Source organism: Motacilla alba, chromosome 5, assembly GCF_015832195.1.
Source record: "Motacilla alba alba isolate MOTALB_02 chromosome 5, Motacilla_alba_V1.0_pri, whole genome shotgun sequence".
NCBI classification, from domain to species: domain Eukaryota; kingdom Metazoa; phylum Chordata; class Aves; order Passeriformes; family Motacillidae; genus Motacilla; species Motacilla alba.
In genome coordinates, this window is record NC_052020.1 from 11711401 (window position 1) to 11730022 (window position 18622).

At 43.8% G+C, this 18622-nt stretch overlaps 2 protein-coding genes across 9 annotated transcripts in view; one reads left to right on the forward strand and one right to left on the reverse strand.

Moving 5' to 3' along the window:
* The window catches only part of TUB (TUB bipartite transcription factor), a 211733-nt gene that overhangs the window by 85904 nt on the left and 107207 nt on the right, over positions 1 to 18622 (reverse strand). The window contains exon 1 of one of the 8 annotated variants that reach the window (XM_038139853.1): positions 1000 to 1452. The exons of the other annotated variants lie outside the window; for them this stretch is intronic. Coding sequence (XP_037995781.1) covers positions 1000 to 1037 — 38 coding nt within the window. The 5' untranslated portion in view covers positions 1038 to 1452. Of the gene's footprint in view, positions 1 to 999; positions 1453 to 18622 lie in introns of those variants that run through there. 8 annotated transcript variants of the gene reach the window in all.
* The window catches only part of LOC119701405 (basic proline-rich protein-like), a 28395-nt gene continuing 10288 nt past the window's right edge, over positions 516 to 18622 (forward strand). The window contains exon 1 of the mRNA XM_038138044.1: positions 516 to 1437. Coding sequence (XP_037993972.1) covers positions 516 to 1437 — 922 coding nt within the window. The remainder of the gene's footprint in view (positions 1438 to 18622) is intronic.

Consider the following 18622-nt stretch of genomic DNA (forward strand, 5'->3'; position numbering starts at 1 on the left):
ACTGTGTCCTCGTTTCCCGTGTTACTGTATCCACCTTGTTTCATTTACAACCAAACAAACGAAAGAAACATGCTTTCTGTCGTTTTCAGAGCACCTTGTTAAATCCCTCGTGATTTCCTTCTGTAAAAATTCAGCTTGAAAAAGACACTTTAACGAAAACTAAAAACAAACAAGCAAACAAACAAACCCATAACGTTAACGTACTCTGAACAGCAGATTCGGAAAGGGGTCTATTACTAGAACAGCCCATCCCGCTCGCAGCGAAATATTTGGCTGGGTTTCCCCTCGGTCCGGCAAGTCTGACACCAACTATTCCCTCGTTCCAGCCGCGGATGCTCCCGCTCCACACCGGGCGCTCGGGGTAGAGCGCGGCAGCGGGGCTGGGGGCGCAGGGGGCTCCGCGCACCCGGGGCCGTCTCCGCTGACGCACGGGGCTCCCGGGCCGCCGCCGCGCCGCGGCTCCCGTAGCTTATGGCAACGGCGGAGCCAATGGCAGCGGCGGGCCGGGCGCTGCCATGGCGATCCCGCTCCCCGCCATGGCGGCACCGCCGGCCGCGGCCGCCCCGCGCATCGCCCGCCCGCAGCCGCGCTCCCGGGGCCGCCGCCGGCGGGGGCAGCGCGGGCCCGAGCCCGAGGCGCGGCAGCCGCCACCGACGGCGCAACGCTCCGCCCGCCCGCCCGCCGGGGCCGCAGGGCAGGACAGCTCCGCGCTCTGCCCGCTCCCCGCGGGGCTGGGGGCTCGCCCCGAGAGCAGCCCCCGAACTTCGCGGAGCGGCACCGACCCGAAGTTGGAGGCGGGACCGGGCGCCCGGCCCGCGATCCGCTCCCCCGGGCGGGACCCACCGCCGCCCCGCCGCTCCCGGGGAGGGTCCGGCCGCCCCGGCCCCGCCACCGAGCTGCGGGCTCCGCCGGCGACCCCCCGAGGGGCAGCGGCTCCTGCCCAGGGGCAGCCCCGGTGCCTCCGCCCCACCCGCCGCCTCCCGCGGGGTCTCCCCCTACCTGTAAGGGATCCAGTCCGCCTGGTGCCGCGAACTCATCTCTCCCCGGCGACGCTGCCCGGAGCCGAGGAGGCGGACGCGGCCGCTGCTGCCCGAGTCGGAACCCGCCACGGCGCGGGCAGCATCCTCCGTCCGGGGCGGGGGCGGGCGGCGCGCCGGTTATCCCGGCAGCGGCCGCAGAAACATCCCCCCGGGGAGGGCTCCCAGCGGCGGGCCGGGCTGCATGGGGAGGGGGCGGCCGGGGGCAGCGGGAGGCGGCTCCCAGCCCTTCCTCCCTGCCCGGAGCGGCGGCTGAGTCGCGCACCGGAGCGGGGAGGGGCGGGGGAAGGGCCAGCGGCGGGCAGGGAAAGGCAGGGCAGCAGCGCCGCGTCCCCGCTGCCGCTACCCGCCCGCCCCCCCGCTGCCGCCGCCGCGCTCATGCATCGCCCGGGCGAGGCGGGTCCCGCCGCCCCGAGCCGAGCCGAGCCGAGCCGAGCCGCCCTCCGCGCCGGGCCCGCCCCTGCCCCGTCAGCCGCGCCGCCGCTGGGCATATGCGGGCGGCGCGGCCGCGGGGAACGGGCACAGGCTGCGCTCGGCACGGCACGGCACGGCACAGCACGGCACGGCACGGCACGGCACAGCCTGCCCTGGCATCGGCAGAGACCGAGCATGAGTCGGGCGCTGGCCGGGCAGCCCTCGGCTGACCCGGGCGTGGAGAGGTGCGAGGAGAGCGCGGCCGGCGCGCAAGCTCCTCTCAGCCCAGCCCACCGCCCAAATGTATGAATTGCAGCAACTCAGCCCAAAATGGTCGAGGAACCACGGCCTGGGAGCTCTTATTAAGAGCTTACCGCGGCCCTTAAGGGAGAATCCATGGTTTCGGTTCGCCAACAGCGGGCTGGTGCCTTGCAGCGATGAGAGCTTTTGGGATCTGGTGGTAGCAGCCGCCTCTGCTGGCCCTGGCAGCTCTCCTGGGAAAACCATGGTGGGAAGCTGAGGCTGGCTGGGAACAGAGCACAGTCACAGTGCCCTGAGGAACCCACCTTTTGCTACACGGGTGCAGTACAGGCTGCCCATCCTTTCAGCACAACAAGACCAGCTCTGCTTCAGCTCTACAGCCACAGCAGAAGTAAAGCCCTTCTAAACCATGTAAATCCCGTGTCAGATTATAAGCTTATAGAAACAGTTACTGACTTCATGGAAGAAACATGACCTGAGCAAAAAAATTAGTGAAGGATAAGGATTAATGAAAAATACTATCTCTATTTGCTTTGAATAATGCCAGTCTGGCCCCTAGGATCTCACAAGTTTTGTTGTAGGTAACATTTGTACTGCATATGGGGGAGATATTTAAAGAAAACTTATGAGTTAACTGAAGTCACCTTTTCTCCCAAAACAGGCATTGGGAAATAAACAACCAAAGAGTTAAATATGGCACTCACTGTACCTTGAAAAGGCTTACATAGTGAGGGGCACCTCAGTGACAAAGATGTGAAGCTCTGACCTGCTAAGCCATACCTAAATTGCCACACTGGTCCTCTGCCTGATGTGTGAACTCATGTGGAAGAAGGTTACAGTACAGGTTATCCTATCACAAGGACTGTAGAATTAAACAGAAAGATGAATGATTAAGGCTCTGGAAAGATGCTCATCTGAGCAGAGAGTAAAAAAAAGGAAAGCTTCATCTAAGAAAACAGAGATGCAGAGTTTAGAGGTACATGCCTAGAAATGGTAGAACAGAAGAAGAACCCTCATTTTTGGGTTCATAGCATAAAAAGCAAAGAGACTATTATAACTTAGCAAAATAGAAACAGACTGAAGGAGATACTTTTTCCCTCAACTTAACTCTAGGGGTGGATTCACTACCAAAGATCATGGCCAGGGCCAGGAAGCCAGCACAGTCCACAGAAGATGGCATGCTTAGCAGGCAACACAAACGTTACCATGTTCCTCGCTCTCATGAGCTGTCAGAGGCTATTTTAAATCCAGAAACCAGAATTTAAACCTTTCCAGAAGTCCAAACAAGATCTGCTTTTAAGGAATTCTCTCCTATCCATACAAATAAAGCGTTGTGCTGCTTTCTTGACCAATGTCCGGCATTGGATTTGACAGACCTCGCTCCCTCTATTCCAGTCAGGCACAACCTGGAGCTGTGAAACAACGAGCTTCACCACCACCTGGCAGTGCTATTAGCATGAGGAGGCAGCTGAGGAGAGATTCCCATCTCCGGGTGCTAAGCAGCCTGCTTTTTAAGCACTGAGGCTTTGTCGGAAGAGATGAAAGACAAAAGAGCTTCCAGTGTTCAGAGACAAAAGTTCTCAAGACTGATGATTAGAATATCTATTTTCTAAAAGTGTAAAGGTTGGTAGATGAGCAAATGCATGCACATCAAAAAGATGCCTCTGAACTTTGGAGTGACACAAAATATGAAAGTGCCCTACTGCCCATTTAACAGCCCAAGATCATATTCAGATTCACATATACAAAGCATACAGGATTACAAGTGTTCAAAATGGGAGACTGCCAGGGTGCCCTGAAAGATGGGTATGCACTGAGCATAATGTCCATCCAGGGAAAGCTGACAGAGGAGAAGAAAGACAAGGAATATTTTATGGGAAGAAGGGGAAAACAGTTTCCTGGCGTTTTATCTGCTTTTGAATGGCTTACTTATGCCCCCAGCCCTTTTCCTCATCCTCTCCCACTCTGATTGTCCTTCATCCCTTTACCATCTCTGATAAATATGTTTTATATGGTTTCACTGTCCAGCTTTGGTTCTTTCTCACCAGCAATGCTCTGCCTCCATTTCTGAAGCAGCTGAGTGGAGTGAAAGGTGAATACCAGTCCTCTGCAGCTGGGAGCGTCAAGAGGAGGATTACTGCACATCTCTAACTCTCAGCAGGGTCACGACTCACCAGCTTTCTCTGGATGTCCCTCTGCTTTGTCTGTGTGGCACGCAGAACTATCTCTGGATGACAGGGCAGAGAAATCCTTGTCAGGAGGAGGACCGAGGTGTTCATTTTACTGTGTAACAAGCCTCGAGATTGCCCTTGACTTGCAGATCCATTCATCTCTAGTAATTCCCAGCAGCTCAGTGAAGACCTGGCCTCACACACAGAGGTCTTTACCAAGCACTAAAACAACAAAAACCGGGAAAAAGCACCAGCATGTAACAAATAACCCTCACATACCATGATGATTTCTAGGTGCTCTCTGTGAATAGAGCTGTACTTCTCAAAAGCCATGTTTAATTGGTTTCAGATGCCAGCCTGATGGGCAAGGCAGTCTGTTAGAAAAACAGTGCTTTAAAGGTTCAAGGACTGATACATGAAACAGCAGCAAGGCAGATGCAAACCTGTCTCCTCCACTGCCAAACATGTCTCACTAAGCAACATCTTCCTCTATATACAGTCTGCCATCTTTCCAATTATCCCTGTTTTGTCCTCTGTGTAAAATAAGTGTCCCACTAATACATTTTTATATCGAGGTGATGAATAATACAACACAACTGTATCTAGCAGTTGAAAACACCTGCATTTGCAACAGAAAGCCTTCTGGCAATCTGGGTAGAGAGCAAGACATCAAAGCAGAAACACTGTTGAAAGGAAGCCTGGAGAACCTAAGAAAGCAGTAAAATAAGAAACTGATGTAAGCTCTTTCCTAAATGCACAGATTAATTTCTTTTAATTCTAATTTTCCCATAATGGGGAAATGAATTCATTGTTTAGCCCATAAAAAAAAAAAAAGGTAGTAAATGCATATGCTGATTTGAAAAAAGAGCACAGAATATCTTTTATAGAGCAGGTTTTATCTATCTATAGTCCTTTGTATTTCTTTCTAGGCCCACTGTTACATCTGCACTGCTGAGCACGGCAGTGCTCAGAGCTTGTGTGCTACAGAGAGAAAGGTCTGCATGTCCTGTGCCTTAGGTTTGCTACACTTCAGAGCAGCTACAATAGGCTCAGGTTGTGTATTGAATTAAATTCCTGCCTTGTTTGCCTTTTTTAGCTGACCTGGACAAAGGCTGATTTTAGGAAAGAGAAAGTGTAGTAATGAACTCAGTGACCTGTCCTCGGCTTATGCTGGGGTGTAGCACATTCTAACTCACAGTTCCCAAACCTTTCAAAAGACACTTAAGAGACTAAAACAATCTTTACTTTTGAGGTCTCTTAAAAGGGCATGAGCTGCCTGTTTGCTGCCTCTGGGTCACCTCAAGCACAGTGAAGAAACACTTCTATCTAGCCTTTTAAATCTTACAGTAGGACAAACAGAACAGATTTGGCATAAATGTGTAAAGATTCTGAGCTTTCATTTATTGGCTTGAGATTTTCTAATTTTAAGCTCCAACTGACAAGGAATAATGAAAGACGTGTTTGTGCTGGCATGGCTACAGAAGTGGTTGTGTTTAGATTTTTCCATTCCAATGTATCTAGAATCAAGAGATCATATTTGAAGTTAAACGACGCCCGATAAAATTTGTCTGTACTCCTTACAAACTGGGAGTTCCTAAAAATGTTCATGGATTTTTCTGTATAAAGCTCAGATAATTTGTGAGTATATTTACGGGAAATAAAATTCCTGTAAAGAGATAGCACTTGGCTGACTGGATACCATCTGTCATATTCACCCAGTTACACTTCTCTTAATCTCTATAAAGTCTCTGTAGTTCCATAAAGCCCAACTGCTCTCAATAATGTTACTGTTAAGTCCTTAGGAACGAGCTTTCCCGCAGCACTGATGAAATGCTACTGCAAAAGCCCATTAACAGGGTTAGGGACCGGCGGGCTGAAGTCATGCTCCAGGGGGAATGGCACACATTTAGTTCTTCAAACAAGTGAAATTCAACCGACTCCTAAGCAGTGAAGTCACCAGAAATGCCAACACCTGCAAATCCCCACACCTGCAAGTCCTCACATAAACGAGGTCTGCTGCCCCACAAACTGAGCACACCAGAAGCCACTTGGGAGAACATTATTGTATCAGGCACATAGGCTAATCAAAGACTTATAAATGAGACAAAGCACTCTGAAAGGGCTCTCCTCACGCTAGCAAACATCAAGGCTTTCTGACCCTAAAGCAGCTGCTCAGTCATCTGATTTAGAGTAAAACCTGCAGTCCTCTCTTTACAGTAAAATGAGTGACTGCTTTGCTGGGCTACCTAAGCCAGCAGAAGTCTGGATATTGAGGAGCAACCCAAGGACATTGAATATTATTTTGCCCTTCTACTACAAAAATCAGCAACAACAGTGCTTGGATTTCTCCCATGCCATGTTCAGAAGGCAGAGAGGGCAACCACCTACCCTTACAGGGTCAGTCACTACTGGACTGACCAGGAAAGTACAGACACCAGGAACTCCTGCAGAAATGGAAATTGCATTTCTTCAGGCGAAGCTTCTGAGGAATAAAGTATTTCACTGTGACTCTCACATAATAAATAAAAGCATGCCAGTCCAGGAGTACAGCATCACCTCTTCTGCCTGTGCAGAAGACCCTTAAAAAGACTGAAAATAATAAATGAAAAGAATAAGGAAAAAAGGCAGAAACATGAAACAGATATTTGTAAATAAGTATCAGCACCAAGCCAGCCACACAACAGAAGATGCAGAGGATCATACACTGTGCTGATGATCCAAATGGCACTGAAAGTAATGCCTGCAGGGCAGATGGTTGATAGCAGACTGCATTTGCAGTTGCACAAATAATTACAGAACGAAACACTTTATTTTCTTCTCAAATCCTGGATGGCAAACTAGTTTAAAAATCAGCAAATTAATGAGACCTTCCTGAAAGGTTGTTGGTACTATTTGCTCCAGTAAGGTTTATCTAAATGTCCTTTGTACATTAAGATTTATGACACTCATTATGTCTGGCAACAGTTCTGCAGATTAACTGAGAAAAAATGTAACAACGGGAACACGTTCATATTTTTTCCCTTAATTCCATGTAGATAATTGTTAAGATTAACTCCAGCCAAATCCTCAGCATGGCCACTCAATTGCCAGAGATCAGGTTGGGAAAGCTAAAGCCCTGATAGAATTAAATCTGGCCAGAGATGTCAAGGACAGCAACACAAGCTTCTGTAAGTACACTGCTGAGTAAAGGAAGACGAGGGAAAATATGTGCCCTTTCCAGAAGGAAACAGGAGACCTGGTTACCTGGGACATGGAGAGGGCTGAGGTACTCAGTGACTTCTTTGACTCAGACTTCACTAGCAATTGCTCCAGCCACACAGCCTGAGTGCAGAAGGGAAAAGCAGGAACTAGGAGAATGCAGAACTGCTCTCCATAGGAGAAAGCCAGGTTTGAGACCATCTCAGGCACCTGGAGGTGCAGGAGTCCATGGCACCTAATGAGATGCATCCGCAGGTCCTGAGGGAACTGGCAGGTGTAGCTAAGCCACTACCCATCATACTAGAGAACATGTGGCAGTCCAGGGAAGTTCCTATTGAACTCAGGCACATGGAAAGTGAGGAGATGATTGGTGACCGCAAACATGGCAACAGTAAGGGCAGATCATGCCTGAAATATCTGGTGGCCTGCTATGACAGGGCTACAGCACTGGTGGATGAGGGAAGAGACACAGATGTCATATACCTGAACTTTTGCAAAGCACTTGACACAGTCTTGCACAACATCCTTGTCTCTAAACTGCAGTGGCATGGATTTAACAGATGGAGCCCTCATGGATGAGGAACTGGCTTGATGGTCACACTCAAAGAGTCATGGTCAATGGTTTGGTGTCCAAGTGGAGACCAGTCCAGAGTGGCATTCCCAGGGGTCGGTACTGGGACCAGAGCAGCTGTCGCTAACATGGACAGTGGGATCAAGGACACCCTCAGTAAATTTGCCAACAACACCAAGCTGTGTGGTGTGGTGACACATTGGAGGGAAGGGATGCCATCCCGAGGGACCCTGACAGGCTGGAGAGGTTGGGATGTGTGAACCTCATGAAGTTAAACAAGGCCAATGCAAGGTCCTGCAGCTGGGACAGGGCACAAACACATGCTGGGAGGAGAAGGGATTGAGCAGCCCTGAGGAGAAGGACTTGGGGGCGATGGTTGATGGGAAGCTCAACAGGACCCAGCCATGTGAGCTCTCATCCCAGAAATCCAAACGTGTCCTGGGCTGCATCAAAAGCAGTCTGGACAGCAGGGTGAGGGAAGGGATTCTCCCACTCTATTCAGCACTCCTGAGACCCCACCTGTGTCCAGGTCTGGGGCTCACAACATAAGAAGCATATGAACCTGTGAGAGCAAGTCCAGATGAAGGCCAAAAAGAGGATCAGAGAAATTAAGCACCCTCCTATAAGGAAAGGCTGAGAGCAAATGTTCAGCCTGGAGTTGTTCAGCCTGGAGAAGAGAAGGTTCAGGGGAGACCTTTTTTGTGGCATTCCAGTGCCTGAAGGGAGCTGCAAGAACAATGGAGTGGGATTTTTTTACAAGGGCATGTAGTATAGGACAAGGGGAATGGCTTCAAACTGAGAGAGAGTCAGTTTAGATTGGATATTAGGAAAAACATTTTTACTGTTTGGGTGGTAGGGCACTGGCACAGGTTGCCCAGAGAAGCTGTACATGCCCCCATCCCTGGCAATGCTCAAGGCCAGGCTGGATGGAGCTTTGAGCAACCTGCTCTAGTGGAAAGTGTCCCTACCCATGACAGAGGAATAGGAACGAGATGATCTTTAAGGTCCCTTCTAACCCAAACCATTTTATAATTCCATAACAGCATTTTGGTCTGTTTTAATTAGAACAGTTCATCAAAATAGATCTCCAATTGTTACAACCTTAGGGGTATATGAAACCAACAGCAATTATAGAAATCAAATCTTCTAAATGTTCTACCTAGACTTAAGTTTTTGAAAAACCTATCAGAGTCAGGTAAAATATATTGTTAGATGCATGTATTGCAAGATATATAAAAACAAAAACTGACCATTCTTGAGCAAATAACCCAAGAGACTCTCAGAGCTGAAGGGAAAAACAGGAGCTCTGCAGATACTTCAGATATGCTTTGAAGTAATGAGATCCAGCTTTGAGTAAAATCAGAACAAAACTGTAGTCACAGAAAAAAGAAACTACAGTTTAGGAGCTGAAATGCCTAGGCTGAGAGTTTTCAGTGAGGATGATAAGCAGCCAGGAAAAGATCTAGTGAGATGAAAAGCAAAACTATTCCCTACAGCACATTGCATGTTTTAAATAACTGAACTACAGGGCTGCCACTACTGCCCTGGAAAGATCAGTTGAACTAATATTTGTACAGATTCATTCTCTGCAATTACACAGAACTGAACAAGATAGCATATGGCAGCAAGATGCAGGTAATGAAAAAATCACCTACTGGAAGAGCTGGGTTATTTCTCACCCTCCCTCAACACACACAAACTCTGAACAAAACGTAGGAGAAGTAATCTATGTCCCAAAAGAGACAGGTGAATTTAATAAACATGAATGATGGAGCAGTAAAACACAATAGCCTTTGGCTGATCTATGCTAAAATTGTATTTAAAGTAGTTTGACGAGAAGTACCTGAACAGGAGCAAATTGTGAAGGAAAAAAACCCCACTGTGACCTGGAGATACACTACCTGCAATGCAGATGGATCCAGATGACAAATGACATGACTTTCAGGAAGTGCCTTTATCGAAAACACATCGCTGCCAGCATTGGAAAGATCCAGCCCGAGCAGCCAGGTTTCTTTCTCAGTACCAAACCCAGCCAATCTCAGCTGTTAAAACAGTAAAATATATGCACAAACAAACCAAACCCCTTAATGTACAAAGCACCCAACCACAACAAACAGTAAATTAAATGAGCAGAAACTAGGGAAAAGAATTGTCTGGGTAAGGAGACTGCACTTACATATACATACACTGCAGAACAAGAGTTCTCTGCCTGGACCACAATGATTCTCCCATTCCATTACTGCTGACCAAGTACAAGGTGTCACCCAGAACACACCTCTGCTTTTTTGATGTGGAAAACACTGTGAGCCACTGCGATGAAGAAAAAACCTGCACAAGACGACTGCTGGCACCCTTCCCTCCCTGTCCTATACCTGTTCTATGAAACATGGCTTTGTCCAGTTGGCAGCTACTGAGCCTATTGTACATCAAACAGTCCAACCTTCCCACACACCTGTAAAATGAGAGTAACAAACAAGTCTTAACTCCTCTTGGAAACACCTTTGTGAAGCAAGAATGGAGCCTCACAGGTACAGTAATTAACCTAGAAACAATGCTGGCCTTTAAAATAATAGCCTAATGGTGAAGTATTTAACAAACAAAACACTGATGCCAGTGATAGGGTCACTGCTGCAGGTGTTCAGTGAGGCTTCTCCCTGCAGCAGGCGTGCAAACACAGGCATGAATATGTAGATCAAACATGCTGCTGCTGAAATGGATTATATTTGAGGTAATTCACTAATGCAGCAAAGTATTAACGGATCCCACTGCCTGTGCAAGTATTTAGGGAAAAGATGGGGTTGTATTCACTGGGTTTTTAAAGCAATAGTAAAATTAAGCTATCCATTTATTGAAAACATGAAGGTGAAAGAGATTACCTAGTTTGCCTTTGCTGCTCTAACAATCAAAACTGAACAAAAATACAGTAGGAATTGTAACTCTGATAGATGCTAGTGAATTGAAACAGCCAAGCTCCCTTTTCCTTTTTACAGGTGGTTTTACAGTTTCCATGGAATACAGTTTCTAAGGGAAGACATGTCATTTCATGATAAATACTAACCGTGAAACAAAATATTTTGTCACTTTTCCCCCCCACACATACTATCTTTATAATCCAACCTAGTACTCTTTTGCTGGAACGCAGGAAAGCAGATTTTTCATTTTGGTTTGAGTTCTTTCTCTGTATTACCATCTCCACTAGTAGCAAATATTGACAGGTCTGGACAGTATTTTCAGGAGAAAATGAGTTTGCCAGATCCTGGTGCTTAAGTACATGGATATGGATTTCAAGACTAGCAAGATGTTGATGGCTATCAAAAGTAGCAAACACCATTTGGCCTCTATTTTGTTCCCTACAAGGAAAACTAAGTCATTACTTCTAACACCACTCTATGCAGATGAGGTATTCATACAGCCTGATCTTCATTCCTGGGCCCTGAATCCCCAAAGCCATGAATTCAATCTCATGAGAATGTTGCCACTAACTTCACATTGCATAAAAAGATGCATATGTACAAATCCCACCAGGCTGGGGTTTTTAATTACAAACTCCTGAAGACAGAGGATTGTTTTCACAGTGTGCATACAAAATGCCTGCACAGAAAGAGACTCTTTCTCAGATTTTATTAGTCTTAGAAAACCATAGTAATAATTCGGCTGGGATGGTGATTTTCCTCCCCTTTAGTGAGACATAAGTATTCAAACCTGGTGATGTCGATGGCATTCAAAGATAATTTCAAAACAAGTTACATATTAATCTTCCAGTTTATCAGCTCCCCGTGTGAAGATGATCCTGTGAGTAAACAACCTGAAGAGCATTGTTCTCCATTTAAAAACTAAGCTAATCCCTTTCCTTTGCTTCTGTGTGCAGCCAAGTGTGGTAAATGAAATCTACTCTCAAGACCTAAGAAGCAGCAGAAAAACTTTACAACACAGTCAGAGAGTTTGCTGCAGCTGTAAACACACCTTTTTTGTGTACAATGAAAGCCAATTTTCTAGCTCTGTTTTCCAATGTGTCCTTTAAAGGCCCCTTCCAACATTATTGAACACATTTCAGCTTTTCTTTCCTTTTGTTACAATAATTGTTTTTCTCCACATCTGTGTGTAACTCCCAGCCAAGGGAGTTTGCTTTCTCTAGTAAAAAGAACTGCAGAGAGAAAATAAACAGGAGGGGAAAAACATAACATGAGCTAATACTACACAGAATCACATGTCATAGGTTGTAATAGGAAAAGGAACTTTTTACTTTTTGGCACATTTGGGGACTTGTCCCATTCAGCCCATATTTACATACTCTGGCTATATTTTATTTAACCCCAAATATGCTGGCATGCTTTTTCTGTTTCAAATTGAAGAAAATATAGACCTTTTAATAGCAAAATGCACTCACTACATTTACAAGTACTTGAAAGTATCACATCAAGTTACAGTCTTAGTATTCTTATGCAACACACCTCTTTCTGTGGCACTAAGATATGACCATTGCACAAAATTCAATCATCTTTGTTTTTCATAAACATTAACCATGCTCACCAACTTGAATTTATACACTTAGTTTAGCACATCAGCTTTAAGTATTTAAAATAAATTAGTCAAATTTAAAACAGGCCGGGTATATGTTATTGCAGTATTTTTAGATCCATTTTCACTATGAATCATCAGAATCCCAACTACACTTCTTCTTGACTACTCTGTGACCATTTTTGTTACATCTGACAATCGTCTTCATCTGGTTCTCCTTGACTGTCTCCAATGAAATTATCACTTAGTCTAATAATTACTCTGGATTATTCTCTCAACACTTTGCAGCACATTGTGTGGCGCTACAAAAAGCTAAGTGAAATGCCTTGCTACAGTGATGTATAAATGGAAAAATATTTTAAAAGCATTTTATTATTAAGAAGTGTGATAACTTGAGAAAAGTGATACATTATCTACTCTATCCAGCTTGATGGTCTCCACAGAAACCAGATGAGACATTATTTCCTCATATTTAAGCACATATGCATAGATATATGTGTGTGTGTGTGTGTATATATATATATATATATATATATATATATATATATATATAAGAAAAACTGGAAAACTACTACTTTTTTTTTAATACAGTCTGGAAAATTATCATCATTAACTGGTATGCCTGAAATGCTGGATTCTGTCAGGGTTGGGCAGTTAATTGATACAGCAATTCCTTTCAGGACACACAGTTTTCCTCTATCAGATGTACACAACATGCAAAAAAGCTTTGGGTCTCCAGCTGAAAATGTCCTCTGCAGTAGGCAGCTTATAGCTGACACAGTTACCAAATTACTGAAAAATTAAGAGCTAATGATCAGGACCCAACTAATTCATATTTCTAACTGCAACTTGCTTTTCCAAATTATTGTTCTGGGCTTTAAAAGGCTGTCACATGAACAGTCTGTGTGGTACTGCTTGAGAGCAAACTCAGCCCCCAAGGCAAAACATTTCAGACTCTAGAAAATCATTTTCACTTCATTTGAATCAGACTGAAAATAGGGTCTGATATATGCACACCACCTAATTTTTAGGGTTCTGATCCTGAACTGACTAACATAACTTATTCATGCTGGACATAAATATTGCCATCTAGACCTGCTCAAATGGCTACATACTTGCACAATAAAAGCTTATAGCACACAGAATGTTAAACACCAGAGTAAATGGCTGATAAAACAATCATTCATTTTTATCTTTGCTTTCTAAACTGCTTGTCAAATATTCACCAGTGCCATCAAACAGTAACCAAGGAGGAATAAAAAAAAACAAAAAAAGACACTAAGATGCTTTTTATTGTTGTTTTGAAAACTCCTAAGATTTGCACAAATATATTACATGCAAGAAGAGTAACCTTGTCTTTGAAATAAAGCACGCATAAGATAATTAGATTTTAAAAGCTGTGTCAATTCTAAAGATTTGTTTTTCTTAAACTGGCAAGCAGTTGTCATTCACGACAGTAACAAAATATCCAAAAGAACTAGATCAAAAAGATTTCAGCATTTATCCAATCTACTATTTTTAAACTGTTTTTACTTAAGTATCCATTTCTTCCTTCACCATGTGCCAGTGGCTAAGCAAAAGGGGTATCCTGTTCTATAAACTGCTGGACAGCTCTCACACAAAGCCACAGGTATCCTTTGCTGTTCATGTACTGCTACAGATTTTCTCAGTATAATATGACCTCTCAAAATAGATAAAGGACACAATACCAGCATCATATCCAAGGAATTAAGCTGTGTAATTCTCATTAAGGTTGTGCCACTAATCCCGGCACATTCTCTACTGAAAATTTTTAGCATAAATTATATATTTCTAGATACTGATAGAAATTACAGCACCCTAGAATCAGATCATAATTACATAGGATTGCAAATTGTACATTTGTCAGTTCCTAGAAACAAAATGGATAGCCAAATCTGCAATTCCAATGGCTGCTTTCATGCTAGATACAGATACTGCAGTTCACTTACTAATTAACACAAAATCTGTTTTCCTTGTCTTTTTCTTCTTCTTTCTCTAAGATTCAGGCATGTTATCAACCCACACAAAGACAGGGATAAGAAATAACATAGGAAAAACCTATTGACTGTCCACACTGCATAGAACAGACAAATTCTCCTCTTTAAAACATAATTCAGATATTTGAGCATATTTGGGTATAACTGGGTTTGGGTACTTTTGGGGATGATTTTGTGTTATATTCCCTTTTGTTTTTTAAAGGAAGATGAACTATAGTATCACTTTGAACTTCAATTTGTGGATTCAAGGTATGGAACTTACACAAATCTCCAATATGCAATTATATTGTGACAAGCACTGCTTCCTATGTGGTTACAACTTAATAAAAAAGCTTCAATATAGAAAGAATAACTGGAATGTAGAATTTAGCAAATGTCACTCTTCATGTATTCAGAAAAAGTACAAATTGTTTCCCATCCCAAATGTTTTGATCATAAAATAAAAAACAAATCTGTTTAAATGCACTTCAATTTCTGATTTCTAAACCAGCACAGCTTTAGAAAGCTACCACTGATGCAGCCATGCCCTTGTAGCAGATTTGTTTAAGCGTGACAGAAACAGGTCCTGAGGTAATTCAAGATATTACAGGTCTTGGATTTTGTGCTTTCCATTTTTCAACAAAGAAAACAAGCCTAATCTAATTTGCTCCCGTGTGCCATTTAAAAACGTAACTAAGCAGATCACAGCTGAAGTAGATCAGATTAACTGCTAAAGAAAGGTTGTGTTGACAAACTGCACTGAAAAGTTTACCAACACCTTTTGTGGATATGAAAGGCACAGCAAAAACATACAAACCTACTTGCCAGGAGGCTGTCTTGTGTTTTACTTGCAAAGCAAAGGCTGGCAGAATAAATGTAACACATTTTTATTGAACAAAGAGCTGTTCAGGTGCTGCGACATCCGTAGCAAACCATTACAGGAAAGGGCTTCCACCACCCTTTTCATATCTTTTTAATGCCTGGGTGAAGTTGCCATTTTAATTTTTCCACTTCACCTGGTAGAACGCCTGTCAGCAACAACTACAGCAAAAGGAATCTCCACTGGGGACTGATGTGCCATGCACAGCCTTGTCTCTGACACACCTGTAAGCCTGGTACTTCCCTCCTATGAAATATTTTCAGTTAAAATGGGTAAAATGTGAGCAGAAAGATGTGATTATCAGCTTGGTTGCTGACTTCCTAGAACAGGAAGCAGATCATACCATACAACTAAAAATAAATTCAAAATATTTGGGTCTTTGTCAGAGAAGGATTAAAGTTATCTATCTCCCATGAAACATGTATGTTAACGTCACATTTTGTAGAAGGCAGGGAACCTCTGGAAGTTTCAGGAAGAATTCTCATTTTTGTGGGACCTGTATAATAAAATTAGACCAGAGTACTCAAACTTCAAATTCTTTCACTGACAATTCGTATAATGAGGGGGTTCTGCCTGGTTTTGTAATGAAGAAAGATTTATGCATTCATAATGCCTATAATAATTTCTTCAGTTGATTAATTTCAACTAAAATTAAAGAGGGTTAATATTTCTAAATGCAACAGATTTCATAATGAAGGTGGTGGCTGGACAGAGGCAAAGGCTTTAAACAGTCTCTCTGTAAGAGAATGTTTTGGGGTTCAGCTCCATAATATGACTAGAGCAATGAGAATCCCCAAAGGGAACATTATGGACAGCTATAGGAATTCTGCTATCTAAAATGCAGAGATCCTAGTCTTCATATGGATCCTAGGACCCTTTATTACAGATATTTTCAAGAAGATTCCTTCCAACACATTGTGAAGAAAATTGACTGGGCTCATTTTTTTAATGCATAGTTCTCACTGTCCCACTTTGGATTTGACAAAGAGCAATATAAGTGAAATAAAAAAAAATATTATTTGAGGGAAAGAAGAGTGGACAATAAAGCAAATATAATTCCTTATATAACTCCTTCCCCAATCTTGCTGCTGAGTTTTCATCCTGGAAAAGCCACATTTCTGTATATGCAGGGTCCCCATCAGTAACACAGGGGTAATACATCTCTATCTTTGCAACCTCTCCCGGAGTTCCACACCAAGCAGCACATGAGGCAGTGAGACACAAGCCTGGCAGTGCACTCCAGCACAATGCCAAGGTGCATCCAGCACACCAAGGGACCTGTCCCACTGAGCTCTTGAGCCACAGCCACGCTGTAAATCACCAGCAGCATGCCAGGCACAGGAGACGACCGAAGGTGTAATCAGCGAGCACGTGTCCTCTCAGCTAGAGGAAGCTCTGTCACACAAAGCTGGAGACCTCTTCTAACCACATCAGATGTAATTAAACCACTTCAGGCACTGTGGGAAGCTATTTCCAAATGCATTTAAGTAAGGCAGAAAGAATGATTTTAGCTATTGGACCATTAAAAAGGAGTGAGGCTGAGATTCCCCTTTGGGTCTAATCAAAACATACACCAGCAGATGTTCTCTTCTCCTCTCTGATAAATACATATGAGTGTGTATCTTCTGGTTTCTTTATGAAACACTAATTGCCCACTGCACAGAAGGTCTAATTGATGCAGCATGTGATCAGTGTTATTTGCACATTTTTCATAGCTCTAATACTCCAGTGCACAACCCATGAGTTTGTGTTTATTGCAGGATACAAGGTGAGCCATTTCAGCCTGAAGGAGCATCCACAGAATGTCACTCAGCTTCATTCGGTCAGACTCAGAGGACTCCATTTTCTTGCTCACTCGGGACCTACCAAAACTGGAACAGGGTGAGGAGGTTCAGCAGAATTATGGAAAGAAAGCTGGCTGGCACAAGCTAGCTAGAAATTTAGAGGAACAGCTTCCTGTATGAGAGCCTCCAAATGTGTTTACCACTGCGGGATGGTGTTGCACACTACCAGTGCACACGCTCTTATCTTCACTAGTGTCAAACTGGCGAGTGCACAGGGTGTCTGTGTGGACTGCCAGCCCACAGCAGTGACTGCTCACCCACCCTTCTGAAGCTCTGTGTGCTGGCAAACCAGGCTGCTCTCCAGGGAACATTTCTGCTCCCCCCTCTCCCACCTGGTGACAGAAGGACCTCCTCCTGAGTTTGGAATCTACTTTAGAAAGACTGCTGCTGACAGTTCTTGGATGGTGGCAGAGACCTGGAATCCTGCTCAAATATTTATCTGCTTTATGATTATTAAAAGATTTAATTTAAGAAGAGCTGGAAGATTATAAGAAATACTGCCACTGACTGACAAGTTTAGCAGAAGCCACACTATGTCCAGGCACTCTCCCAGCAGCACATCAACTGTTCTCCCAAAACCAACATCAGCCAGGTACAGAGGACACACACAAAAAAGGAAAGAACACAGAAATGAGGAAAACAAGCTTCCTTAAGTACTGAGTATCATTAGGAAAGAGAGGCAGGCATTTAATGATGTAAAAAGAAAACAAATGCCTTCACTTCCCAAAGTAAATAACTCAGGGATTTATTAATAATCATTGTTAGTTATAGACCTATTCTAATGGCACGAAAACAAAAATTAAAAACAGTATCATAGCCATGTCATGAAAAATTAGCAACAAGACAGATGTAATCAAGTGCAAAGTGAAAAGAAAACCATACAGAACAAATCCTTCTGTTCACTCTTTATTGCAATATGCGCTCATGTTTGGCATTGTTCATCCAAGACCACAGCAAATGCAATATTGCAGAGCTGGCTATAAACTAAAACCCTTTGGGCTGAATTTTCACCCCAACACACAGAAACTTACTTTGAGGATGCTTCACAATGTCAAGTGGGCATATTTACAGTCCATCACACAATGCAGGGAAAATCTCTGTGCCTCTAATGTATCTTATTTTTTTTTTCAGAATAAGCTTTTTCAGAAGAAAATGAGTTGTTTTTGCCAAAGAACACATAAAAACTACAACATGTTACATGCTGTTTGTCATTTTGAATAGGCAGCACAATAGTCCTCCTCCTCCCTTCTCATTCCACCACATTAAGTATTTTCAACAGAATCTGAGCACTCCTGAAAATCCAGCCATAGACAGGTTCACAGCATTCCATCCTTTGAAAGGCCTATGCCAGCCTAAAGATAAAAAACAACTATTCTGCATGGTTTTAAACCTTCTGTTTCACAACCTTTTTAGTTTAACAGAGTACCACAAGCAATAAACAGGACAGTCATTCCCAGTGAGCTCACAGTTACCTTACTATCTCCTTCAATTTGGTTATAGCTTATACTATTTGATACCATATGAATGAAAGGACAGCTTTCAGATACTACAGCTATTGTAAGTAAAATTAATTTCTTAAACTTTAAAATATTTTCTTCTAAGACTAGAGTTCACTGGATTCTTTTACCAGAAGTCTTTGTAAAAGAATGCTAATTTATCAAATCCAAAGTTTATAAACTTAATGACACCCCCCCCCCCCCAGTTTCAGAACAAAATTTTAGGGAGACAGGC